This window comes from Paroedura picta, chromosome 3, assembly GCF_049243985.1.
Source record: "Paroedura picta isolate Pp20150507F chromosome 3, Ppicta_v3.0, whole genome shotgun sequence".
NCBI classification, from domain to species: Eukaryota; Metazoa; Chordata; class Lepidosauria; order Squamata; family Gekkonidae; genus Paroedura; species Paroedura picta.
The window spans coordinates 91,616,690-91,644,452 of record NC_135371.1 but is presented as its reverse complement, the minus strand read 5'-3'; the positions used below and the strand labels follow the sequence as shown (position 1 = coordinate 91,644,452).

Here is a 27,763-nt window from a genome sequence, read left to right as displayed (position 1 = left end):
TCCCAGAGTTGGGAATATGGAAGTTTCACCAGCATAAGAGGAGCTGGTCTAATTGGAATTTGCCCATTATGTGCAAGTAAATTCTTCTGAAATCAGCAAATCTTACAAACATAAAACATTGCATATTGTGGTATGATTCCTATTTAAGGAAAGCTTTCAAAGCACAGCAAAACAGTTTTTCTCAGAGATAGATGGCTTGCCTCCTGAAATCAATGCAAAATGTGCCCTTGTCCTCAGAAAGCACAGCATTATGTACAGTGTTCTATGAATTATTGAAGTTAATAAAATAGGCAACCTCCTCCTCCATTAGAACAAGTGCCATGGTTTTAATGTGTGTGAGAGTGCCACCTAATGTTCCTCTAGGATACCCTACTACATCCAGTCTTCAATACACTTGTTAAAATATTTTAACATGAATATATTAAAGCTGTTCACTTAATATATGCTGTTGTGAACCTGCATAGGACAAAAATAAGACTTTTTAAAAAATGCATACTTCCCATATGTAGTATCTTTCAGTACCAGCTCTGGAGCTCTGTACCACCTTGTGGCCACATAGTCAGTATAAATATCACCTGGAGCTGCTAAAGTCCGAGCAAATCCAAAATCACAAAGTTTAGTAATTCCAGTCTGTGAAACTAAAATATTCTCTGGCTTGATATCACGATGTATGACCTGGCCAAAAAAAAAGAAAAAAAGGAATACTTTTAATTTTGTTTACATGGACAAAATGGTTTCATTAAAATGGGGGAATTACCATCCATACTGATATGCTTTTTTAAAAAAAGGGTTGTGGCCCTCACACAAACAAATCAGAACACTTTAACTGAATTTAAAGACAAATTCTAAAGAAAGTGCAAAAGATCATGGAGCTTAGCTTGAGAGGTTCATAACGTCATCCTCAGTGTTTAGAACAACAAAGGGATTTATACTCTAAAGATAGATACAGATGTGGATATCTTGAATTGGTAGCCCATCTACAATCACACCTTTTTAGAGAGTTCTACTAACTCCCGAAGTGCAGAAACAATTGGTTCTTCCTGTTGTGAAGAGAGGCTGCATCAGCAAAAGCTGGCCAGCTGGTTCTTAAAACAATCCTGAAATCACCTCCTGCCCACTGCTCCACCCAAATGTGCAGAGTGTTCACTGGACCTAGAGGTGAACATGATAAAATCCCCCTCTCAGAGGGGGAGGAACAAACAAATTTTTCTGTCTCTCAGCCAGTTGGGAAGCACAGTGTTAAATCTGTGGGTTCAGAGACCAGGAGACTGGGAGTTCATTTCAGCTCTCACCCAGAGCCTATTTTTAAATCTAAAAAGAAAATATCTTAAAAGTGCTAATAAATTATTAATGAATAAATATGTGACTTGGATCACAGTTTTCTACTGCCTCTATTGTATAGTCCTCCACTGAAGTCCTGCCTGCCAAATCTAGCATTGGGTCTTCACAGTAGTTTACAAATATGTTTCATATTTGACAGCCAGTGTTGTGTTGTAGTTCAAATGGTGAGCTCAGATCTGGGAGAACCAGGCTCAAATCCCCACTCTCCCATGGTAGTGTGCTGGGGGGACCTTTGGCCATTCAAACAAGCTTGGCCTACCCTACCTCATAAGGCTGTAGTGATGATGACATGTAAGAGAAGAGAACAATATAAGCCACTCTGGGTCCTCATTGGGGAGAGAAGCAGGGTAGGAAAAAAGTAAATAAATGAATAAATACATTTCAACAAAATTGTTTTCAGCATTTGCAGTGGTAACCTTCCATAAAGAGATTATTTTTACCCCTAAAGAATCTCCTTGTGCGGTTTCACACCCACACCAGAAAGCCAAGCCAGGAACCAACATCTTTGGCATATCTTCCAGCAATATCCACTGGTGCCACCTCAGTAATGATGGGGGAGGAACAAACAAATCCTTCTGTCTCTCAGCCAGTTGGGAAGCACAGTGTTAAATCCATGGGTTCAGAGATCAGGAGACTGGGAGTTAATTTCAGCTCTTTAGTGTGACCTCAACATGATGGTACAAGAGGCAAAACTCAACTAGAGAACCCCTCCAAAATTCATAACTTATATACAGTACAACACAATAGATCTTCCTGCCAGTGTGCACTATAGGTCAGTTTCAGTTTAAACTGATTGGATCTGGAAGTCGGGATCTAGTTTCTTTTTGGCTGATTACATACAGTGCAGGTTCCCAATCCTGCCTCAGACTTCAAGCTTGATCTTTGGCAGATCTACAGGCACAATGAAATAACAGAAGAGGGAACAAAGTAACCCAACCTGGGTGCACAAGTTAGGAACGTAAAAGGTTGAGCAGCAATAGAAGAGTTGGTTCTTATATGCCGCTTTTCTCTACCTGAAGGAGTCTCAAAGCGGCTTACATTCGCCTTCCCTTTCCTCTCCCTACAGCAGACACCCTGTGATGTAAGTGAGGCTCAGAGAACCCTCATATTACTGCTCGGTCGCTTTATCACTGCTGTGGTGAGCCCAGGGTCACCCACCTGGTTCCATGTGGGGGAGCGCAGATTCAAACCCAGCTTGCCAGATTAGAAGTCTGCACTCCTAACCACTATACCAAGCTGGCTCTGGTAGAATAAGTATAAAAATTAAAATGCAAAAATGTATTACAATACATGTGCACATATAAAACTTTAAAACATCAATGTATGTCATGCTCTGTTGCACAAATCCAAAACATTTAGAGACTGGGATAAATGATAAAATAACCAGATGTATTTCAATCCCCCTTGGGGTCCTCTTCAGTGGACTTATATTTAAATGCACTCATGAGATGTAATGGGGGACCATAAGGTGGTAAACAATATGAATTGAGAGGCTCCCACACTATATGAAAAGTATCCAAATATATCTCTTGGAGCCATCCAATTAAAATATCTATTCTTCAAACTGCCACCCTTTTACAAGCCCTCTCTGTGCCTGAGTGTATTCTCACGTGTCCCATGGAATGTAGTCCAACCCCCTGCTCAATGCAGGATCAGCCTAGAGCAGGGGTAGTCAAACTGCGGCCCTCCAGATGTCCATGGACTACACTTCCCAGGAGCCTCTGCCAGCAAATGGCATCAGCAGAGTTGGGTTGGGGAGATTATTATTACTGCTATCTTATGACTGTGGGATATGGGGTTTTATGCTATTGCTGTCTTAAATGGGATTTTATGGGATGTGTTGTTTTTATGATTTTATTTTGTAAGCCATCTTGAGGCGACATTGTTGTGAGAGGCATGGTATACATTTATAAATAAATAAAATAAATACATAAATAAATAATCATGTGGGACTTTAATGTCCACACAGAGCTGCTGTCCTCTGGAAATGGACTGGACCTGGTGTTGGCTATGGCAGCACTAGAGCTCTCACAATTTGTCACCATCTCCACCCAACAAGCAGGCCATACCCTGGATCTTATCTTCAGCGCAGAAGTGGAACTGATAATGGCTAACCCCATTCTATGGTCAGACCACTATGCACTGAAGGCCCAGCTAAGAATACCACCTCCTCGATTGGGTGCTGAGCATATTTTAGCTCACCTAGAGAGACTTATGGATCCAAATGGATTCCTGAATGCCCTGTGGGACCCAGTGCTTCCCTGTGCTTCTCTAAATGAGCTAGTCAGTGACTGGCATGACAGAATGCTGACTGCCACTGTTGAGATACCCCCCCCCATGCCCTCTTCGGTCCTGCCAGAAGCAGGTGCTCCATGAAATGAAGAAGAGTTGGTTCTTATATGCCAATTTTCCCTACTCGAAGGAGGCTCAAAGCATCTTACAGTCACCTTCCCTTTCCTCTCCCCACAACAGACACCCTGTGAGGTGGGTGAGGCTGAGAGAGCTTTGATATCACTGCTCGGTCACAACAGGTTTATCAGTACCGTGGCGACCCCAAGGTCACCCAGCTGGCTGCATGTGGAGGGGTGCAGAATCGAACCCAGCATGCCAGATCAGAAGTCTGCACTCCTAACCATTACACCAAAGTGGCTCTCGGTATCACCAAACTAAACCAAATTGGCCTCGGTATCATGGCAACTGAGATGGCTAGAGCAAGTTTTGAGGAAAACTCATGAAAAAGTGTCAAGATCTATCCATCCAAAATCTGTCTGTCACCCAAACGAGAAGAGGGTGATATCCTCAGTCAAGCCTTCAGGGTGTTGTGGTCTGACCATGGAATGATGTTATTCGGCAGCAAATCTAATGCTACACCTGCGTCAAAGATTAAATCGAAGGTGTGACAAGCCTGATGAGTGGGACCAGCAACAAATTGCAAGTACCCTAGTGTCTCCATGACAGACACTAGGCCTGGGCCAAGAACTGCAGATCGACTCCCACTCTAGACTGACACACCCTATCACAGAATCGATGGCGCAGGGAGAACCCTGAACAGAATTGCCACCCCTCTTCCCACCCCTGGAGCCGGGGCTGATGCAGGACCAAAAACTCAGGTGGTGCCAGTCCTTTCAAGGCAACTGTCTCGCCCTCATGCACCCAGGTTTCGGTCATGCAAGCCAGGTCAGCCTCATGCCTTGCGAAGTAATCCTGCAAGGTTGAGGATTTGTTGTTGATTGACCTGCCGTTGCAGAATATCAGCGCTAGTTCCACCCTAGCCCTCTCTCCTACAAACCTGGGGATCGGACAGAGATTTGAAAGGCAGCACCTGTATCGACCAGGCCACCAGCTGTGGAAATTCTACCACCAGTGACTTCCCGGACCTACATACATCGCTGCCCTCCTATTATTGAATCTCCCCCCACTGCTATGATTGCCTTGGCTCAGAACCACAGGAATCAGAGTCCCAGGCAGGATCCCCTACCCCACATCCTCACTCCCAGCCATGTGCCCCGTTCCAGTTGTTATCCTAGAGCAGACCTAAACCTTATAGCTACTCTAACTGACTAAGCGAACCACCCACCCACATCCCACCCTATCCCAAAAATCCACCCAAATCTAACTACAGTTAACAGCAGCAATCCAAGGGGGGGGTTGTGCCATGGATCCTGCTGGATGCCCAACAGCTCTATTTAATCTGTTTGAAGAAAAATTGTTGTTGTGTACTTAGGTATCTGTCAGTCAGAACTTTGGCTGCAATATTTAATTTTTGTTAAGACTGGATTTTATCGTTTCATCCTTTAAATAAGATTTCTTACAAGCAATGCAATTGTGTAATCTATCTGTTTAGCCCATTTAGGGTTAACACCACGCTTTTGTCTCTGTGCTGCCAAACTTAGAGTTTTGTTTTCTCCCCCCCTCCCCCTCCCAATTGAGTTCGCCTGTTAGGTTCTATATAACTCTAAGCTACCGAGCTAATATATTTGTTTGCTATGTCTGCCAACATCAAGGCAACTAAAGTGCTTGAATTATTAGGTCTTAAAGTTCAATCATCTGCTTTTAAATATGTTTGTTTAGGATTGTTAATGCTCAACCATTGGGGAAAAATATTTTGTGAAGATGTTTGTGTGTTGTGAATTGGGCCAGATATAAGTAACAAAGTATAGATTTTATGTTAGGGGCCACCTCAGAGTATGAGCCCCCAGTTTTCCACAACTAGGTTCTGACCAAAACATTTGGATTTATTTGGCTAAGGAAATAGTTAATACGTCCCATTTTGCCTTTATGGTAGACTCGCTTATGACCACTTGTTTATGGGAAGTCCCTACTCCTTTGAAGTTTCTCAGGCCTTTTGTCTCATCCAGATGGGAAAAGGCAGCTGAGGGATGTTTTTATTTTTCAGGAGAATTGTTTGAATGTTATTAGTGATGACCTCCAATATAATCTGACAGAAACCATTCCCCCTGAAGCGACCAGCCTTGCTTTCCCAAATGGTTGGTTTCTGTTGTGTGGGCGGAAAGCCTTTTCTTATGTCCCTGTATCTCATATGTATCCTATGTTTAAATGCCACAGGGGAGCCTATGCAATAGGGAGGCTCACTGTAATATTGCCCACTCCTGACCCCTACCTTCAAGGGACGCTTTAAGTGCTCTACACTTCCACTCCAGACTGTGATTTTAAGGTTTTCCTTGCTTACCAAAGGAGAATACATTGCCTTGGCACTTTCAATGTTTAGAACAATTGGGGAAATGATTAAAAATGCCCTCCACATCAATGTTTTAGTTTGTGTTTTAGCAATAAGCTTGAATTATACCTTCCAATCCATACCAAATTTGGATAAAAGAAGTATAAGAGGTGCAACTCTGCAAAACAGGGCCACAATTGTTTATTTCCTGCTGCCAAATATGGTTTTTTTCTTCGAAAGTATGTTGTTTTAACCTGGATGGTATTCGTCTAGGATGTCCAGTAGACTTGATTTGTCTTCGCTGACCAGCTGGCTGCCCAGATTTATTTGGTTAAAATCTCTGTTTTGTTTTTATTATTGCTTATAACAATAGATATTATGATTTGCTGTGTACTATAATGCTTGCCTGCTATCTTTTGGCCAAATAAAGGTCCTGATGGATGCAGTATCCCCCTATATAGATTTTAGCAGTTATGGCTAACTCCTGGAACTATATAAAAGCAAACCCCCTTCATTCTTTTGGACTTCTTGTTTACTATCCTATTTTTAAGTGACTCTCTCCTATCAAGAGGAGGGACAAAGGCTTTCATAAGCCTGCACTTAGAAGAATCCTCTGTTAACGGACAAAAGTTTTGGACTGTTTGAACTGTTTTGTTATATTTTGACCGAACACAAGAGCTTGACACAGGCAGGAGTGAAAAGGCCAGATATTAACTCTGTGAAGATATTGTTTCCTGTTTATAAGATCCAAAATCCTCTTGAGAGCCTCTGCATGGATGCTGGCATTTGCAGGTTGTGAGAAGGCATGACGAATTAAGCTTCCCAAAGAAAGTGAGGCACACCATGTCTGAGATGGCCAGAGAGAAAAGTGGGATCCAATCTTAATCCACCAATGACTGAGTTTGAAGGCTAATCCTCCACCTGTGGTTCCAAGATTTGAAGTTTGTGACAGCCCGTTTGTAGTGCTGTGACTTCCTTTTCCACTACATTGAAGCAAGCATAAAAGAAAACTGTTTTACCCAGAAGTAAGCAGGAATGGACAGATCTCAGCCCCTTGTGCTGACCAGAACTTTATACTTGACTATGGAGCAACACCCAGGAGGACTTGGAGATTCTTTTCCAGCCCAATTGCTATTGTAGGCACTGATTCCTTTTGACATCACTCTACACTTTGCTTGTGGACCAAGAACTTGTTCTCTACATGCTAGAATTATAGCATCACCCAAGACTGACACACCCTATCACAGAATCAATGGCGCAGGGAAAGCCCTGAAGGCGGAAGACTCTCTGAAAAGAATTGCCACCCCCCTTCCCACCCCTAGAGCCGGGGCTGATGCAGGACCAAAAACCCAGGAATCAGAGTCCCGGGCAGGATCCCCTACCCCACATCCTCACTCCCAGCCATGTGCCCCGTTCCAGTTATTATCCTAGAGCAGACCTAAACCTAACACTATAGCTACTCTAACTGACTAAGAGAACCACCCACCCACCCACATCCCACCCTATCCCAAAAAAACCACCCAAACCTAACTACAGTTAACAGCAGCAATCCAGAAGGGGGTTGCTGGATGCCCAGCAGCTCTCCTTTGACATTCCCCCCCTTGCCTAACTAACTAATAGGGAAAAAAGGGAAAAATCCCCTCCTCCAAGGACTGGAGGTCAAAAAACTAGAAGAGGTTCTTTCCTTGACCAATAGGTGGTACCAGACAGCCTTCTCCTCCCTTCACAGCTGTCGATGAATTCTGGTAGAAGTACAGTCCAACCTCTGTATCATCTTACTCTACTCAGGCAACAGAAACAGCAGTGTGAGTCACTCAGTCGTGACTTATTTGAGCCAACATGGCTCTCTTCTGCCCTGCCATGGCTGGAAAGGTCTGCCAGAGCTCTAAGTTGGTTCCATCCCATCTCAATGAGCTTCCCAAGCCCATAGCTTTGGGAGAGCTGTTCTTCACACTAGGAGGAGTTGTAGTCTGCCGTGCGCTCAGGGAGAGGGCAGATGAAAGGACGGTGGAGAAAAAGGAAGAGAAAAGGGGGATGAACCACGCAGCATTAAATCAGCTGCAGAGTATTCTCCCATTGTTGGCTCTCCAAAACAGGCTGGTCGTGACTCACCAGACTGCCCTCTGCCTCTGCCTGTGGCTGGTCGGTGGCTGGTCCACAGCCATTCCCCACTCCAACTCTCCACTCATGTTAAGTCCAGCAGTCCTCAGTTATTCCCAGGCTCTGCGTTCCCTAACTCTCCCTATAAGTTCGCTATTAAATAAGTTTTATATTGAATATTCACTGCATTGTACTGCATATGAGAGTTATAATGTAAACTGCCCTAAGCCGAAAGGTAGGGCTGTATATCTGGAACAGCTTTGCTGTATAATAAAAAGCTAGGACCTAGGTGGTTGAAGAGTGGGCAAGCCCAGTCCAATCTTTGGACCAAAGATCAGACTGGTCCTGCCCCCCCCCCTCAGAATTGGGACCAATAGGGAAGTGACACAGCCCACGCCCCTGCCCGGCCAGGGGCAATCTGGCGACATCGCTGCCAGTGTGCCCCTGACCACTGCAGGGAGAGAAGGTCAGTAGGGCTGCCAAGGGGGGGGGATGGAGGCTTGGACAGGCCACATCTGCCCCAGGGCTGTCCTCACTGCTACTTCTAACAACTTCCCGCACTTTGCCTCAGACCGCTGATGAGTACACTCCCTTCCCCCTCCCTTCAGGCCTGCTGTGAAGGAGCCTCTGACAGCCCCTGACTGAGGCGAGGGAGGTGTTTCCAAGAGCAATGCAGAGGGGTCTGTTGGCGTACTTGTGCTTTCCTTCGTGGGGGGAAGTTCTGCCGAACACTTGGCTGACAGGGAGGCCACAGAAAACCCCCTTCTCACTTAAAATACTGCAATGGAAGAAACAGCCAAGCAACTCTCTGTAGATTTAAAGCCTACCACACAGGGTTGTTGTGCAGGTGAAACTGGATGCTGTTGTAGAGGTTCTGCAGATGAGCTGTAATTCCAGAACCTCTCCAGGCTCCACCTGGATGTTGGCTACCCCTGGGTTGGATATATTCCTGGAGATTTGGAGGTGGGACTTCAAAATTGTACAATGCCTCAGAATCCAGCCTCCAAAGTAGACATTTTTGCCTGCAGAGCTGATTAATATAATCTAGAGATCAGCAGCGCTCTAGAGACAATGATAGAGGCTCGCAGACTGCGGTTGGGGTGGAGTGGTGCGGGTATGTCCTTCTTGCGCTATGGCCTTTGGCCAGCCCTTACAACCAACTGTTTGTATTTTGGGGCACAGACAGACAGACAGTCCAGTATCAGTCCTGCGAGTCTGGAAAGTGCAGGAAGATCTAAATAAAGAATATTAATAGCCTGAAACTGTAAATAGTAACAAGTAAATGGCTGGAGAGACTTGGGAACTGAAGTGACTTTTTTCAACCTTGCCTGGTAAATAAAAAACTCCTATGAACTCAAAGGTATAAGTGGCCCAGAATTTCAAGTGGAGTTAGCTTTACAGGAAAGTAGACAGTGAGACTTTGGGGGGAATTAGGTGATCCACTTTTATTAGGCAACAGAGACTGCAGTTGCCAGCAGTGGGCCTCAAGCTTCAGAAGGGCAGCCAAGCAACCATTCTGGGGCCACATGCATTCCTTTTGAAGAGATGCATGCGAGGGGAAAGATCTTTCCTTTCAGCCTAACATCCTGGAGATGAACTGTACTTCCAGGGGATTCTCAGACCCAACCTGGAGGCTGGCATCCATAAACAGTCACCCCCTACAAAGCAGCTATTTTTGCCTGGGGAGCTGATCTTTATAGTCTGGAGATGAGCAGAAATTCCAAGAGATCTCCAGGCCCCACCTGGAGGTTGGCTGTTCCTGGTATGAACATATTCCTTGAAGTCTGGAAGTGGGGCCACAAAAGTGTGTAATGCCCCCACAGCCACCTAGCACCCCCTAACCTATTTCAGGTCAAGAAAACATTGCACAAAGGAGGTCAGGTTGTGAGATTGGTGTAGATTCATGTTCTGGAATTCCACACTACCTAGGTATGCATAAACCTGACTAAGGTCAAGACTACTGTGCACAGAGAGACCTCCTCTTAGAGTTGCCATCTTCCAAGTGAGGCTCTCTACCTCAACTCCCTCATGGGGAGTCTGCTATGGGGAGAGGAAGGAAAGGTGATTGGAAACTGCTCTGAGACACCTGACGCCTGCTGGGTGACTATGGGCCATTCCCAGTTCTCTCAGACCTCTCACAGCCCCACATCCCTCACAGGTTTTCTATTGTGGGGAGACAAAGGGAAAAGGTATTTGTAAACCGCTTTGAAACTCCTTTGAGTAGTAAACAGCAGGGTACAAAAATCCAGCTCTTCTTCTAAGGGGCAACCGTGAAAAAAGCATGGAGGCACATAACATTTTATCAGCAGAAAAAGAAATGGAGCCAGAAGGAGCAGGGCGGACACCTGTGTACTATGACTACCCTCTGTGGATTAGGGCAGAGGAACATTTCAGTTTCTGTGGCCTAATTCACAAGAAGGGAAATGACATTGAAAACATAACTAGGAGGAATTGGTTGCCATGTAATATCCCCCTAAGAAGAGTCTCCAGTCCGATTTTCCCTTCACATATCTGAAGACACGGCTCTGGAAAGCTCATCTGTAACCACTATGCCATAATTCCCAAAGGTCAGTCCTCTCCCACACTCAATGAATATTCCAAACCACAGGTTCTTGACACCCATCTCTCCACACCCATGCCCTCATTTGTCACCATGCCATCACAACTTCCCACACAACACACACATTCAACCCCATGTCCTTACAGACTGGACAACTCCTCCCCTTCCTCTTCCCACCGCCAAGCTCTAGTGCCCATTATATTCCTGGCTACAACAGGCTTTGCCACTAGTAAATCTTTAAATAAAGTTGAAATGGTCATCTGGGCGGCGCTGTCCGGGTCTCTAGTTTGCTGTCCGGGTCTGTCCAGCCTTAGGACAGCACAGGCAGCGGGCCAATCCAGAAGCGCCCAGCACCTGCCTCCCCCAGGCGACTGGCCCTGCTTGCACAGCCTTACCGCCACATGGCTCTTTGCCGCTGAGGGCTGTGCTTCTCCAACTTGCCTTCTTCCAGCCATCCGCTGCCGAGGCACCTGGTCCCAAGAATCATGCCCCGCGGTGGTGGCCCAGCCCTCCGTCTGCCATGGGCCCACCCACACCACACACGCCTTCTACCCAGGAGCGCCCCATGGCTCTGCGCCTGCACACCACTGCACCGCCGACTCTATGGAGGCCTTGCCACCACGCTGCCTTCTGGCCACCCTCTGGCTGCCCGCTGCCGATCCAGCTGCTCCCCAAGACACTCCGCCGCCCTGTCCTGGCCGCCAAGGACAAGTTCCTATCACCGCCATTGGTCACCTGGCCTGCAAAGACGCCACCAGCAAGCCCTCTGTGCACCCGCCGCCAGGCCAGCCAGCCGCTCCTGATGTCCTTGGCTGCCAGCGTGACGCTCCGCGGCCCTGCCGTGGCCCCCAAAGATGTCTTCCTGCTGCCGCCATTGGCTACCTGCTGCTCTCTCTCCTTCCAAGACGCCGCCAGCATGCCCTCCACGTGCTGACTGCCACGCGACCCACTTTCTACCGGCCTCCCCACAACCGGCCCGCTCGCCCTCAATGCTACTGCCTTTGCCCGCTCTTCCTGACACTGCCCGCTAGCGCCCATTGCATTCCTGAATGCAATGGGCTTTTCAGCTAGTATATAATAAATAAATAAATGTTCCTACCATTTTGAACCTGAAGTAGAATATGGCAGGAGATGGAATAAAGCAATAATAAGGGCATGACAGGATCTGCCCATAAACAGAACCTATGATGTCCATTTGTGGGGCTTACATCCACATAAGACCCAGATCCGGCTCCCTCTGAACCCTCTGCCTCTCTGGCAGGCCAGCAGAGTTCAACTCTGTTTTTCCTTGAAGCTAAGGGTCTACAAGACAGAGTTCTTCTATCTGGTCTTTGGTTGAAGCTGGGGCAGTTAATATCAGTGGGCCTCTCCTCTGAACAGCCAAAACATTGGGCTATTCTCTTTACCTCTCCCCACCCCAGGCATGGGGGTATGATGAGCAGGAGGGAAGGGGTGGGCAGGGTTAGGATTAGTAAGGGATAATAAATGTTAAGATTATTGTGTTTTATGGGGTTTTCTGTGAGGTTTTTAAACTTTAACCCACAATAAGCCAGCTAGCCTGGGAGTGGCAGGTAATTAATCTAATCTAATCTAATAATAATAAGCATACACATGAAACCAGATCTTGTTTAAAAGGTTAGAAAAAGGTTTATTAGATAACCAAAAGAAGGGCTACTATTAGGCAACACAGTATATTGAGTCAAGTTGTTAAAAACAATAAAACTGACTTTTCTGTCTAGACAGATACCTGACTGCAGAAGATATAGTCACAACATTCCAGAGTTGAAGCCCAGAGGTCCAAGCGCTCTCCTATGACTCAGCATTGTCCATACCACAGTTTTCTAAATCAGCCTCCTCTTTTGTGATCTCTAGTTCAATTATATCTTTGATCCCCTAACATCAGGTGATACTACAAATCCAATCAGGGGTCAAATTCACAGGCAATCTCTAGAATACTGCATCTCCTTTTCTGCTCCCCCCTCCCATCCAATGGAGAGCTGGTCTCCCAAAGAGCTAATTCTTGGCTCTGGTCTTGAAAAAGATAATAGCCTGTAGATGAGATGAATTCATTACAGGCACCTGGGAAACCAGAATAGATCCGCTAATATTCCTGTTAACCCTTAGGAGGAAGAATACACACACACATACATATAACTGGGAACAGTATGAGTTGCTCTCACTTTACCTAACTGACATCTCCAAGTCTTCAACAGGCACATTACAAAGTCTCTCAATATTGTGTAGAAGCTTGTCAAGAAAGGATAAGATAGTCATAGGTCAAGTTGAAGGCAGGAAATTGGCCAGTTTCATGCTTCAAGAGCTAAAATGTCACAAGTGCTCATGTTCAGAAGAGCATTATGAGTGTCCCAGTTCTGCACTGAGAATGGCAAGTAGTTTCTAAGGAGAGCCAAAAATATTGTGTGAGCAATTCCTCAGCAGGGAGTAAACAGTTTAAGAGCTGGACCAGTAAAACCTTTTACAAATCAGATAAGTTATTCAAGTGACAGTAATACCCGGTTTCAACTTACATTATTGCTGTGGAGATACTCAATAGCTCGAAGAATCTGGAAGAGATATCTTTTAAGCTTTCTGTTCTCCAGTCCATGAGAGTAATGCTGCAGTTCATCTAAAATTGTATGGTCAATAAATTCAAACACTATATGAATTTTCTTTTTCAGTCTAAAGACTTCAATCAGATTGACCAAATTTTCATGACGAAATTGCTGTTGACAAAAGAATTTTTTTTTAAATTAGGTATAGAATTAAGCGAAAAATGCTGGTATTCTGACATTTCCAAATACAGAAATCCTTCTTCCCTTTGTTTAACATAGTTCCTAACATTTGGGACATATAACCTGAACCAACACATTTTTAGTGAATTTTTTAAAATCACTACAGAAATCCATGGAACTGCCAAGAAGACAAATAAATAGGTTCTAGATAAAATTAAGCCTGAACTCTCAGAAGCTAAAATTATCAAACTGAGGCAATCATACTTTGGTCACATTATGAGAAATGGAAGTCACTGGAAAAAACAATAATGCTAGAAAAATCTGAAGGCAGCAAGAAAAAAGGAAAACCCAACAGGAGATGGATTGACTCTATAAAATAAGTCATGACCCTTAGTTTGTAAGACCTGAGCAAGTCTATTAAGGATAGGATATTTTGGAGGACTTTCATTCATAGGGTCACTATAAATAGGAAGCAACTTGATGGCAATAAACACACTAACTACTACATGTAATATAAAAAGGAAGAGGATCTTCACAGTTTATAAACAGCAGAAAATTTTGTTCAACATATAGAAATCCTAAGCACATTTGACCAATACTTTTCTGCTCATTTGTTGTAATGGTTAAATTCTGAAACAATGACTATGTTTATGCATGCCTAATCTCTTTTCAGTTCTTATTATGGTCTGTCATTTGATGAGTCTCTAGAGATTGCCTTGCACTAACCATTTTCTTAATATTTTCTATAGTCATTCAGAAAGAACCAGAGCATCCCAGTAATCATACTCTGCATTCCTTCTAGGATCACCCAAAATTGGGTGATATTAAACCATATGTTACCACTACACATACAATTCCTTTAAATATATTATAAATTAACCATCAGAAGCACAAAAATAATTATACTATCAACTATTAACAATAAGAAAATGAATAGTACTGTTTCTTTATAATACACACACAAAATAATCCAACATTATACTTTCAACATCTGAACATCTAATCTAAAATTTAATTCTGAATATAAAACTCTGAAAATCTGAGGTAAGAAGTCTCTAGCCTTCATGTCTATGGAAAATAATCTTTGAAGTAAATCATATTAGAATATTATTGATTTCACTACAACATACTTTGTATACTTTGCTCAGGATATCATGAGTTCTAAAAAGTCACACACTCTAATTTTAAAAACTAAGATTCTCTGAATTATGGTTCCAATTATTTATGTATCTGCCCCTTTTACTGATTTTTAAAAAGATTGGTAAACCATCTCTGTCTCTTAGAGAGCATGTATATAAACATCATCATCATAATCCACTAAATAAACAAAACATACCATAATGCTACATATTTTATTGCTAAGCCATTCAAGACACTGATTTACAAAATGCCAAGAAAAGAGCCAAACCTTTAGGAACTTTATCTCCCTCATTGCAATTTTGTTGACAGATTTTTCTGGCTTCTCATAAAACATCTTAATGGCAACTATATGACCGGTTTCTTTGTGTTTACATTTCATTACCATTCCGTAGCTTCCCTCTCCCACTTTTCCGAGGACGTCATACATCTCCATACTCAAGTGAGAAATCTCTTCATGGAATGGGGGAAAAAAAATGTTACTTTAAAACACTTAGAACTCTGTTAATTAAAGGATGGTTACAGATAAATTTAAGCAGAGGACCTATTATCACAGGGAGGTGAGGTTTCTTTCAAGCATACTATGTTATACCTAACAACTTGTTCTCAGCTAAATTCAGGTGGGCAGCCATATTGCTCTAAAGCAGCAGAGTCCAGTGGCATCTTTAACAACGACAAAGTTTTATTCAAGGCATAATCTTTTGTGAGCCTTTTGTGTACACACTTCCTCAGATACTGGTAACTTCCGTTTCAATGTATGTGAAGAAGTGTGCATACACATGAAAGCTTATACCTTGAATAAAACTTTCTTGGTCTTAAAGCAGTGGTCCCCAACCTTTTTATCATCAGGGACTGGTCAACAATTTTACTGAGGCCCGGGGGGGGGATTTTTGCCGAGGGACACCGCCACCCCCACCTGAGCCCCTGCTCCACTTGCTTTCCCGCCAGCACCCCTGGCTTCCTGCTGCCCACTGGGGGGATGCTGCCAGCAGCAGCTGTGCAGTGCCACACAGAAGGGGAGCCCCAGCAATGGCAGCCACTGGAGAGCACCAAAGGTGAGCCGGTGGCAGAGTGGTAGGGCAGCCCCCAAGGTAGCAGCCAGGGAGGAGGACAAGGAGGAGCCGCGGCCCAGTACCGACTGATCCACGGACTGATTGCAGTCCCCAGACTGGGAGTTGGGGACCACTGTCTTAAAGTATCATGCAGTTACTGAATAGGTAAAAAAACTGTAACTCAAGTGGCCAGGAGCTTCACCATGAAAACCCACCTGAAATAAATTAGCACTGTACATATCAAATAAAACTAAATTTCTTTTTAATACCATCCACCTAATCTACTGTGAAACTTCCACTGTTACCAATAGGTCATGCACAGGGTTCCTACCAAGGACCTGATGGATTGAATCTGTTAACCAGCACTATGTTTTAAGGGGAAGGAGCACTCATGGTTTGTTTATTCATTTGGAGCATCTGTATTCCACTTTTCTACCTAATTAGAGCATGTCAGAGTCCAGGTGGGACCTGGGGATCCCCCATAATTGCAGCTCAACTCAGTCCAGACTAGAGATCAAGGCCCCTGGAGAAAATGGATTGCTTGAGTGGACTCTATGTCATGGCACCCCACTGAGGTCCCCAGCCTCCAACCCCAAATCTCCAGGAGTTTCCCAACCTGGATCTGGCAACCGTAACCCCCACCCCCTACTGGTGGGGACCTGGCAACCCTATTCAGGACTCTGACTATGGTGTAGCCCTTTGTGTGCATGCATAAGCAAACAAATCTTATGGTTGATCATGGCAGGACAATATTACTTAAGCTACATTCTATCTTTGCAAATGCCATCCTACTCTATGCATGGTTCAAATATCTTAATAAATATCCCACAAGGTTAAATTACAATTCTCTTCCAAAACACTTGACTGGAGCTCATAAAAAGAGGGAAATGGAAAATGTGTCTGCCAGGAAGCAGGGAGGAAGACATGCTATCCACCAAGATCTCTCAGACAATAATGTGGTTGCCATCTGTTTCTGTGGCTTATTCTCATCCATTTCTGCATAGCACAATGCTAGCTGAGTTCTCTCAGGCTTTTCCTGGAACAAGCATATAAAGAGAGCCCCTCGTCTGTTTTCAGTGGGAAATCTAAATAGCTTCTAAAGGAACCCTCCTACCGACATTCAGGATACTAGAAGGAAAATGCTCAATCTCAGCCTTTAACATATAATTCTTGGGGGGACAGTAGCTGTATTGCTTTATTTTTTGTTTTTAATTGTTTTGGTGTGTGTTATTTTTTTAAGTTTGTTTTTTTCCCATTGTTCAGCACCTTGGGAGTCCCAGCTCAGTGGAAAGGCAGCCAAAATCAAAGTTTTAAATAAATCAATAAATCCATTGCTCCAGCAAAGGCACCATAATGGCCAACAACATATTCATTCCCGCATCAATCTCTATAGCCTACCACCCACTGCTTCAGATACAATGCGTGAATCTTTACTCTGTGAATATTTTAGGGTGGGGAGGGAACCGCAAGATTAAGGGGCATAAGATACAATGAGTACAGTGGGGAAAGTATGATTCAAATTCCAAACAAAGCGAAGTCCATAGATCATTCACTAGTTAACTTCCATAAAGAGCGGGAAAATCCCAGATCGCATTTCTGTGCTTTGGAGCTGTGCATCGTCCCGTTTTCGGAAAATGAAAGGCTGCAGTTGTACGTATGAGAGAGAGAAATCCCCCGTCCTGCAGGGCTCTTCTGAGCGTCTCTTGCAGAGCGAGCTTGGCTGCTCCCACGCGCGCCACCAATCAGCCCCGCCCCGCGTCCCCTCCCGCCTCCACGTGACAGCCGTCGGAGCCACCCTTGTTCCGTGACGCACCGAAACAGCCCTCTTCTGGGGCCAAGCTAGAGGGCCTCTGACCTGCTCTCGAGAACTCCCCATGTTGACTCCGCCCTGGCCCAGGCCAGCAAACCGGCCTTGTTACCATAGCAACAGGCTGCTCTAAACAGCCGGCCTGTCTACGTCAGAGGGCGGTGCTCCTTTGATCTCGTCGCGTTCTAGAGATGCCCGGGCGGGGAAAGAAGAGCGAGGGTGGGCGATGCAGGAGGCCGGGCCGCGGAAGAAAAGCGCCCCCAAACATGGCAAGGTTTCTCCAGAGCAGCTATTCCGCGAGGCTGCCGGCACCCCTGTGGTTGGCACTTTCGGGAAATGTCAAGTGTCTCACGGTGCTTTATTCTCAGGTTGCATAATCAGGCTGGAATGCTTTTTGCTACCCGTCTCTGGATAGTTTTTAACCTGACTTTCATGTGTGACGCCTCAGCGCTGGGTTCTTCATCACAGTCTGCTGGCAAGTGTGTGTGGGAGCGGGGAGGGAACCATGGTTAATTAAAACGACATAAAACAACCATCCATTACCGTGCTGCTACAGAAGCCGCTGTGAATGAAAACATGCACATTCGTGTAGGTGCAAGTCTACTTAAATAGGAACCGTCTGTACTCAGTGCAATCTAGCTCAAGCCCTTCCTATCAGTTCTATCAAAGTGCTGGAGGAAAACAAAAAACAGAACGATTTTGATGAACTAAGAACAATCTTTAGGTCCACTCCAAATTCTGCTCAGGCCTACCTTACTGGGGACAGACTCCCTGCTAGAGAAATAATTTGTATCATTTTCAGGTTACCATAGCTCCTTGGAATGACATTCTCAATTTACCAGGTTTACAGACTCAGCCCCAGAATCAATAAACTTTTAAAAGAATGTGTTCATAGTGGAGTGGGTGTAGGATATTGGCTAAGAGAATGAGCTGACTGCTGATTCAGAATTCAGCCAGGAGCCCCCTGGGACTGTTTATGCACTGGGAACTTCACTGCCCCAGCTCCCGTCCAGGAGCACAAATTGGGGGAGGATGAGGCATACTGGGCCAAATGCTCCCCCGTGTGGGTGTAGGAAGAGGTGGCCAACCTGCCACAACTAAAACTCCAGCCTGCAGCCCGGCATGAAACCTCCAGTGCGTTAAACTGTCTGGGTGACCACAGACAAACTGCTAACTCTCAACCTCAGTCCCCAGTCTACAGTACGGGGATAGTAATGCTACCTTACTATCTGAGAAGATTACACTTATTTTAAGATTTGTTTGCTGTAAAGTCTAGGTCGGAGATGGTTCTGCAGTTGCTGATATCTAAAATGAAAGGTGATGGTGATCTTGTGTTGCCTAGCAATTTAATAAAGGCTGCAATTTCATCAAAGATAATATCAAGTAGTAATACAAAATTGGTAGGCCCTGGGCAGATGTTTGGCTGTCCTTGGAAACATATGTCCACAAACTGGGACTCATGACTGAGTCATAGAGAGCAAACTAGGGCAACTCATTTCCACAGTCTTAGCTCTGCAACTAGCCTGTTCCCCGTGACCTTAATTATGTCTGTTCCTTTCCTTCAACAATCTGTCATAACTTTCTTATTACCAGCCATGAATACTGAAAAATGTATAGTTGTACAGCAATGGAACAACAAAAGAGGGAACAAAGTAACCCAAATCTGTATACACAAGCTAGGAACCTGAAAGGTTGAACAGCAGCAGAATATATTAAATACTGAAATACAAATATTTATTTCTATACATGGGCGCATATAAAACTTTAAAACATCAACATATATCACGCACTATTGCACAAATCCAAAACATCCTCGCACTTGGATAAATGACAAAAAACCAAAAAACCAAACATGTTTCAATATGAATGAAGAGGTTCCCATACTTTTAAAATGTATCCAAATAAATCTCTTGGAGCCCACCAATTAAAGTAATTCTTCAAAGTGTCACCTTATTGAATCCCTCTCTCAGTCTGAGTGTATTCTATTGTATCTTATAGACATTCATATTGTTTCCCACCGTATAGTCCCCATTATTACATCACATGAGTGTTTTTAAATATTAGACCACTGAAGACTACCCCTAGAGGGGTTGAAACACATTTGGTTTTCTGAGTTTCTGTGTCAAAATCTTTTGGATTTGTGCAACAGTGCATGATACATGTATCGAAATAAATATTTGCATTTTAATATTTAATATAATCTGCTGCTGGTCAAACTTTCAGATTCCTAACTTTATAGCAAACATATTTAGACTTGTATAATGGTTTGTCAATGGATCTTGAAAAGTATACCATAAGAAATTATCCTGCACCAGCTCCTTTTGTATTGCATATCCCTAGCTACTTCCCACTTATGCAAGGGACAAAGAACAGAACTGGCTTGCCTCTACAAACTCATAGATATTGCTTCTGACAACAATCAGGAACCTTTTATAGTATAATCTTAAGTCCATTTAAGTAAATATAATTGCTCTTAATGGCTTTGTCCCACTATCAGAATTTAATTTTAAATGGTGCAGAGCGCAACCACATACATCAAATGATGGATGTGATCTAGAAAAAGTTCAGTGCCCTGTATATAGCTGACCTAAAAATAGTCATTATTCAGGGTATCTGAAAGTGTGGGCCTACTAGAATTGGTGCTAAAATGAAGTCACTAGAATGTGACCCTGAGGCATTTTTGCAGACTAGAATGCAATTATTTTTTTTGGGGGGGGGCTTTTAGGAGCAAGTGGAAAATGGTGGGGTGGGTGGGAGTGGTGGTCAGCTAAGAGAAGTTGTGGACAGACATAGGTCTTTTTAGGATGACAGAATGATGAGTGAGTTTGTGATGTATAGAAACTGTAGTAGGAGGGTTGAGATTTCATAAAGTTTCAGAAACACTGTGTAGTAAAAGCCACACTTTTCACCCATTAGCTTTAATGTACTTGGTACAACAGTGTAGGAACCATTAAGAGCGTTAACGTGCAGTCTGCTTCTTTAAAACAGTGGTAAAAACTCCTTTTTCTCAGTTTACATAATGGATACTGTTCATACTGTTAGCAATAATTTAAAGCGTATTACTTGGAAATTGATCCCATGTATTTCAGTGAAAGTGACTTCCATGTAACTACCTTGAGTCATAGTTGAGAAGATATTGGGGATGTACACATAGTTTTCTGAGAACACGGCTGATTGACTGGTTCAGTGCCTGTAAAGCTTGCTTTGTGCATGCTTTCTCCAATGCTGCAGTGGATAAGGACCCTTTGCTCATGTAGAACTTCATGTATGTGTCTGAATCCTCACATGTGCACTGAAACAGGTAATCAGTGGACAAGTTTGGACCCTAGGGGGAAGTGACCATGTCCTCATAGAATTCCTTTTGAGATGGGGAGGCAAGGAAGCTTGTAGCCAGACGCGGATGTTGGATTTTCGTAGGGCAAACTTTAATAAACTCAGAGACATTATGAGTCTCATACCATGGACGAGAATGCTGGAAGGGAAGGGAGCATGTGAAGGGTGGGCGCTACTCAAACAAGAGCTATTGCATGCTCAATCAATGACTATCCCAGAAAGACGAAAACACTTCAGGAGCTCTAAGACAAACTCTAATGCAGAGAAAGCAGAAAGGCTCAGCGCCTATTTTACATCTGTTTTTCCCATAGGTCAAAGGGTTTAGGCACATCTAGACATGGCAGTAGCCAAGAGATAGTGTCTGGGTGGCAGGTTGACATGGACAGAGAGGTTGTCGAGAGGCATTTAGCTGCACTGGATGAGTTCAAATCCCCTGGGCTGGATGAAAGGCACCCGAGAGTGCTCAAAGAACTTTCCAGAGAACTTGCACAACTCTTGTCCATCATCTTCGGGACCTCTTTAAGGACTGAAGATGTCCCGGAGGACTGGAAGAGAGCAAACGTTATTCCAATCTTCAAAAAAGGGAGGAAGGATGATCCAGGAAACTACAGACCAGTGAGTCTGACCTCTGTTTTGGGTAAGATAATGGAGCAGATATTAAAGGGAGCGATCTGCAAACATATGGTGGACAATTTGGTAATCCAAGGAAGTCAGCATGGATTTGTCTCCAACAAGTCATGTCCGACCAACCTGGTTTCCTTTTTTGATCAAGTAACAGGTTTGCTGGATCGTGGAAATTCGGTTGATGTTGTTTATTTATTAATGATCTAGATGAGGGGGTGGAGGGACTACTCATCAAGTTTGCAGATGACACCAAATTGGGAGGACTGGCAAATACTCCAGAAGATACAGAGTTCAAGGAGATCTGAACACAATGGAAAAAAGGGCAAATGAGAACAAGATGCAATTTAATAAAGATAAGTGTAAAGTTCTGCATCTGGGTCAGAAAAATGAAAAGCATACGTACTGGATGGGGGATACACTTCTAGGTAATACTGTGTGTTAACGAGACCTTGGGGTACTTGTGGATTGTAAACTAAACATGAGCAGGCAGTGTGATGCAGCAGTAAAAAAGGCAAATGTCATTTTGGGCTGTATCAACAGGGGCATCACATCAAAATCACAAGATGTCATAGTCCCATTGTATATGGTACTGGTCAGACCTCACCTGGAGTACTGTGTGCAGTTCTGGAGGCCTCACTTCAAGAAGGACATAGATAAAATTGAAAGGGTATAGAGAGAGCGGCGAGGATGATCTGGGGCCAAGGGACCAAGCCCTATGAAGATAGGTTGAGGGACTTGGGAATGTTCAGCCTGGAGAAAAGGAGGTTGAGAGGGGACATGATAGCCCTCTTTAAGTATTTGAAAGGTTGTCATTTGAAGGAGGGCAGGATGCTGTTCCTGTTGGCTGCAGATATAGGCTAGATATCAGGAAAAAATTTTCACAGTCAGAGTAGTTCAGCAGTGGAATAGGCTGCCTAAGGAGGTGGTGAGCTCCCCTCACTGGCAGTCTTCAAGCAAAGGTTGGATACACACTTTTCTTGGATGCTTTAGGATGCTTTGGTCTGATCCTGCATAGAGCAGGGGGTTGGACTAGATGGCCTGTATGGCCCCTTCCAACTCTATGATTCTATGGTTCTATGATTCTATAAGTTTTAGATTGGAATGTGTGTAATTGTTATTTAGAACAAATCATTTCAGATTTGGTCCAGTAGAGGCAGGTACCATAATAAGTCTAGATATTATACCTGCCCATAGTAACCTTTTATGTCTTATTATTATTATTATTATTATCATCATCATCATCATCATTAATAATAATAATAACAATAATAATAATAATGACATTTGCATCTCCTCTTCTGAATCAAGCCCGAAGTTGTTCAGTGAGTTGCATGACTGAAAAAGAGTATGAATCCACATCTCTATTGCAAGTCCAGCATATTATCCAGTATGCTGCTCTTGTTTTTTACAACTCAAGCAATGCTTTTTATATGACACTGGTAATAGATTCCTTGCAGTCTGCAACTCACCCTCATACAGTTTATTGCAACCTTTATGCATAGTAACAAAACTATTTTCATGAGTCCAGCAACTATTAGACTTGTTTTTCTGAAACAACAGTTTCCTTGCTGACAAGAATGGGTTCACTGGAACTAAAGGGAGTTTCGAGAGCAATTTCCAATAACATAGCAACCACTGTCAAAGACAGTTTGTGCACTGCAAAAATTGTATTGTGCTAGGACAAGGCTCTTGTACAAGCCTGAGCAACTCTATGGATCCTGGTCTATATGATTTACTTCCAAGTAATGTGTTCAGGAAAAGCTAATCTTCGCAGCTCACTTCATTCACAAAATAAACATAAAAAACGGTGACTTCATAACTTTAATGTTTAAATTAATGTTCAAGGATTTAATATAAAATCACTGGATAAAAATAATCAGGACAGCTAAAATGCCATTTCCAGTCTTTCAAGCTGTTAAGATTTTTTTGATGAATGTATGATGATTTTCTGATACAGGAGACACTGGGGAAAATGATAATAATCAGTCAATGTGAATTAATGAAGATATTATAAAAGCCTTGAACAAAATCATGACACTGGAATTAATGTGAAACATAATAAGATGTTATCACTTCATCGAGGAATGATAATGAGAAAGCAGAGACTGATGTACAACATAACCAAAAAATGGAATTGCTGTCAGTTTAAAGTTATTTTCCCATTTCCTTGACTGAACAAGTTCAATGATGCCTTGACTACATGCCCTTGAAGTAACAATCTTCCAGTCTCAAAAACTCACTCAGTAAATTATGGTGTACATTACTGAATAACATAGTGTCATATAGAGAAGATAATGTTTTCACTTAAGGAAGTCAAAATGGTAAATAGCAGCAATAAAAATCAGCTCTGCTCTGTTGCCAATTAACAGTAGAGAGAAATAATCAGCATCTGCCTCCTAAAATGAATTTTTCAACAAACAGAAGCTATTAACTTACAGGAAAGGAATGGTGGTGGAAAAGTGCAAATCATAAAGACTCTGAATTATTTTGTTGTTTACAGTTTTATTTGAAGTCAAGCCTGAATGAAATTAAATTTATGAATAAAATCATGTCAGTTGAACTAATGTGTTGGCAGCTAACTCTTGAGATAAAGTGTATTCACTGAAGTAAACAGATTAAGATTATTTAACAGTCCTAGGCATATTTTGTCAAAAGTCCCGTTGGTTTCAAAGAGAGAGTTACTCATCTATAACATTTTTGTCCTAAGTTTCCTCCAAATAATTCAGAGCAGCATGCAAGGCTCTCTCCATTTTATCCTAAAAACCCTGTGAGGTAGGGAATATGGAGAGAGAATCCTGTTGCAATCCACTAAGCAAAATTTGGAGCCTTCTTCCAGTTTAAGTGGCTCTTCCTCCTTGACCTTCACCAAGGCTCCATGCCAGGCTGCTGCCTCAAGCTGGAGCTGGGGCAGGTTGCCCTGCCTCTTCCCGCTCCTGCATGGAGGAGCATTTGGTCTGCTGCACCTCGTATGTCCCAGATTTGTGTTCCCACAAGGCAGCTGGGGCAGCAAGGTTTCACAGCACGGCAGGGCAACATGGGCATTTTTTTTTCTTTGTGGTATCGCATACCGATGCAATATCACATCCTTAAATGGGAGGGAAATGCCTGGGACATTTTTTTGTTTCTTCTGGATGAAACAACAAAAGAGGGAACAAACTGACCCAATCTGTGTATATAAGCTAAGAAACTAAAAGGTTGAACAATAGCAGAATATGTATTAAACTAGGGGCCAAGCCCCTTGCATTCAGGAATACAACAGGTGCTAGATTGGGGGTGTGTGGAAGAACTCTGTGGATAGCCTCCCCCTCCACCCAGGACCTGGAAAGGCTGCAGGCTGGAGCCCCCCCCGGGAAGGGGGGCAGGGGTAGCTCTCACGCAGCAAAGATCTGCAGCATCAGAGGGAAGTGAAAGGAGGATGGGGTGGTCAGAGGTGAGGGACTGAAGGCGATTGGCTGGCTGCTGGACAGACAGACAAGCCAGTTGGAGGAGAAGGCACTCAGGGGCGGGACAGCCACCCTGAGTGGATGTTATGTGGCATTCAAACCATGAGACACACTCCTCCTCCAAGGCCTTACCAGACATATGTGGAACATAGGAACAGATATTAAAATGCAAAGATTTGTTTCAATACATGGGCACATATAAAACTTAAAACACCTACAGGTATCAAGCACTACTGCACAAATCCAAAAAACATTTTGACACATGTATGAATTACAAGAAACAGATAACCAAACATGTTTTAACCTCCCTTGAGGTCTTCAGTGGTCTAATATTTAAATGAACTCATATGATGTAATAATGGGGACTATGAGATGGTAAACAAGATGAAAGGAGAGGCTCCCATACTAAGGAAAAGTCTCCAAATATATCTCTTGGAGACATGAGAATAAACTTGGACTCAGAGAGGACCTCTATAAGGGTGGTACTTTGAAGAATAAATATTCTAACTGGGGTGCTCCAAGAGATGAGCGGTGAGTCGGGCCAAATCCTGGGTGTAGAAAAGGCCCAACAGAAAAGCCACTTAAGCTGAAAGAAGACTCATTAGGGCACAATCTAAAGTACGGCACATACCAGTGCACTTCTAACCTACCTCCTAGATCTTAGTTCAACATTCTTAAAAATTTACTCTCAGTGGATATTGCTCCTAGGTAAATGTACAGTCCTTACAATGTACTATGTAAGCATATTTATTAAAAAGTAAATTGCATTGAGCTCAGAGGGGCAGCTTGGTATACTGGCTTCTAAACTGGAGAGGTTGGGTTTGATTCCCCACTCTTCCTCATGCAGCCAGCTGGGTGACCTTGGGCTAGTCACAGTCCTGTTGGAGCTGTTCTCACAGAGCAGGGCATCTGTTGGGAGAAGAATACCCCACTTTTCACTTCCCAAAGGAATCTCAAAGAGGCTTACAATAACCTTCCCATCCTCTCCCTGTGATGTAGGTGGGACTCAGAGTACTCTGACAGGACTGCTGTGTGAGAACAGTACTATTAGGACTGTGATGGGCCCAAGGTTACCCAGCTGGCTGCATGTGGAGGAGCAGGGAATGGAACCAGGCTCTCCAGATCAGAAGCTGCTGTTCTTAACCACTACACCAAGCTGGCGCCTACACCAGGGTTAGGTGATTGTAAGACACTTTGAGATTCCTTTGAGTAGTGAAAAGTGGGGTATAAAAACCAACTTTTCTTCTCAGCAGCCTTTGACACAGTGGACCATCTCATCCTGTTTAGCTGTTTGGAAGTAGCAGTTGGGATTAAGGGATGTGCTTCTGCTGGCTTCAACCATTGCTTATGGGCAGGACTCAGATGACTGCTGTAGGGCAGTGTTCCCCAACCTTTTTATCATTGGGGACCGGTCAACACTTGACAATTTTACTGAGGCCTGGGGTGGGGGGGAGTCTTTTGCCAAGGGATGTCGCCGCCGCCTGAGCCCCTGCTCCACTTACTTTCCTGCCGGCGCCCCTGACTTCCCGGCACCCACTGTGGGGCGATGCCAGCAGCAGCTGCACAGTGCCATGCTGAGGGGGAGCCCCAGCCATGGCAGCCCCTGGAGAGCACCAAAGGTGAGCCAGTGGCAGAGTGGCAGGGCAGCCCCCGAGGCAGCAGCCAGGGAGGAGGACAAGGAGGAGCCGGGGTCCGGTACTGACTGCTCCATGGACCGATCCCGGCCCCCGGCCCGGGGGTTGGGGACAGCTGCTGTAGGGGACAAGTTTTCTGCACTGTGGGATCTGCCCTGTGGGGTCCTGCAAGATTCACTCCTGTCTCACATCAGGCTTTCTCAACCAGAATTTCATGAAACCCTGGGGTTTCCTGACAATCCTGGAAGGGTTTCTCGAATGGGATGGGACATAAGTTTGTATATATTTTAATTTTTTTTTATGTACCAGGTGATATGACTATATATGGTCATGTCTACCTGCCCCCCCCCCCAATGGCCAATGATGGACCTAGAGGGGGTGGGAAAGGAAGGGGCCCAGGCTAAACAAACCCTTGCTGGTCTGGTGATGACACTTCTGGTGATGTGACCTCTGGACACATGGCAGGAAGGTATGGCCTGCTGACATCACTTCCAGGGTTTCTCAAAGCCTGAAGAACGTTTCAGGGGTTTCTCAATGGCAAAAAGGTTGAGAAAGTCTGTCTCACATGCTACTCAATCTCTATTTAAATCCATTGAAAGGATAATTTAATGGTTTGTAAAAAGGAGCCACCAACACCCAGCTCTATATTTTTTATCCAACTCTCCTGGGATACTGTTTATTTACAAAATGTCCTCAGAGTCATGAAGGCAGCTAACAAATTAAGAGCACACATTATTTATTTATTTATTTGTTGGTTTGTTTATTATTTATTTATATACCATCCTCCCCCGGGGGCTCAAAAATAAATCATAATAATAATAATAAATATATACCTTAATAAACATTTAAACCAAACAAAAACACATTTTAAAACAAAACCAAAGCTAAAACATACATACAATAATATAAAAATAGCAGTTAAACACACCTAGAATGGATGATAAATGGAAACATCAGACAAAACAAAAATGACTTCACCCATTGATGAAAGTTGGCAACAGGTGATGACAAACTTTCTGGAGGGGCAGTTCTAGAGTTTGGGTGCCACAACCAAAAAGCTCCTCCCTCAGACTGCAACCTGCTTAATCTCAGAAAGCTGGGACACCTGAAGCAGGGCCTTGGAAAATTACTGTTGTAGTTGGTTTGGTTTGTAAGGGAGTGGGCAGACCCCAGAATTGTTCAGGAGGAAATTCTTGCAGAGGAAGTAACGGCATAATGTATCAGGCGCCTGACCTCTATTAGGGTTTTTCCCTCCTTCCAATTCTTCAATCTCAGCCTCCTTGCACTATGATGGTTTACAAGCAATGTTTGCAGTTAATAGT

General features: G+C 43.8%; 1 protein-coding gene across 4 annotated transcripts in view; it reads right to left on the bottom strand.

Annotated features, from left to right (window-relative positions):
• Nucleotides 1-17,576, bottom strand: part of CDKL3 (cyclin dependent kinase like 3) — a 48,729-nt gene extending 31,153 nt beyond the window's left edge. For 3 of the 4 annotated variants that reach the window (XM_077326829.1, XM_077326831.1, XM_077326832.1), the window contains exons 1-4: nt 17,456-17,576; nt 14,820-15,001; nt 13,208-13,402; nt 497-675 (exon numbers count right to left, since the gene is read on the bottom strand). In XM_077326829.1, coding sequence (XP_077182944.1) covers nt 497-675; nt 13,208-13,402; nt 14,820-15,001; nt 17,456-17,522 — 623 coding nt within the window. In that variant the 5' untranslated portion in view covers nt 17,523-17,576. Of the gene's footprint in view, nt 1-496; nt 676-13,207; nt 13,403-14,819; nt 15,002-17,413 lie in introns of all 4 variants that reach the window. The other variant, XM_077326830.1, reaches the window with a different exon arrangement.
• Nucleotides 17,577-27,763: the final 10,187 nt, after the last annotated feature.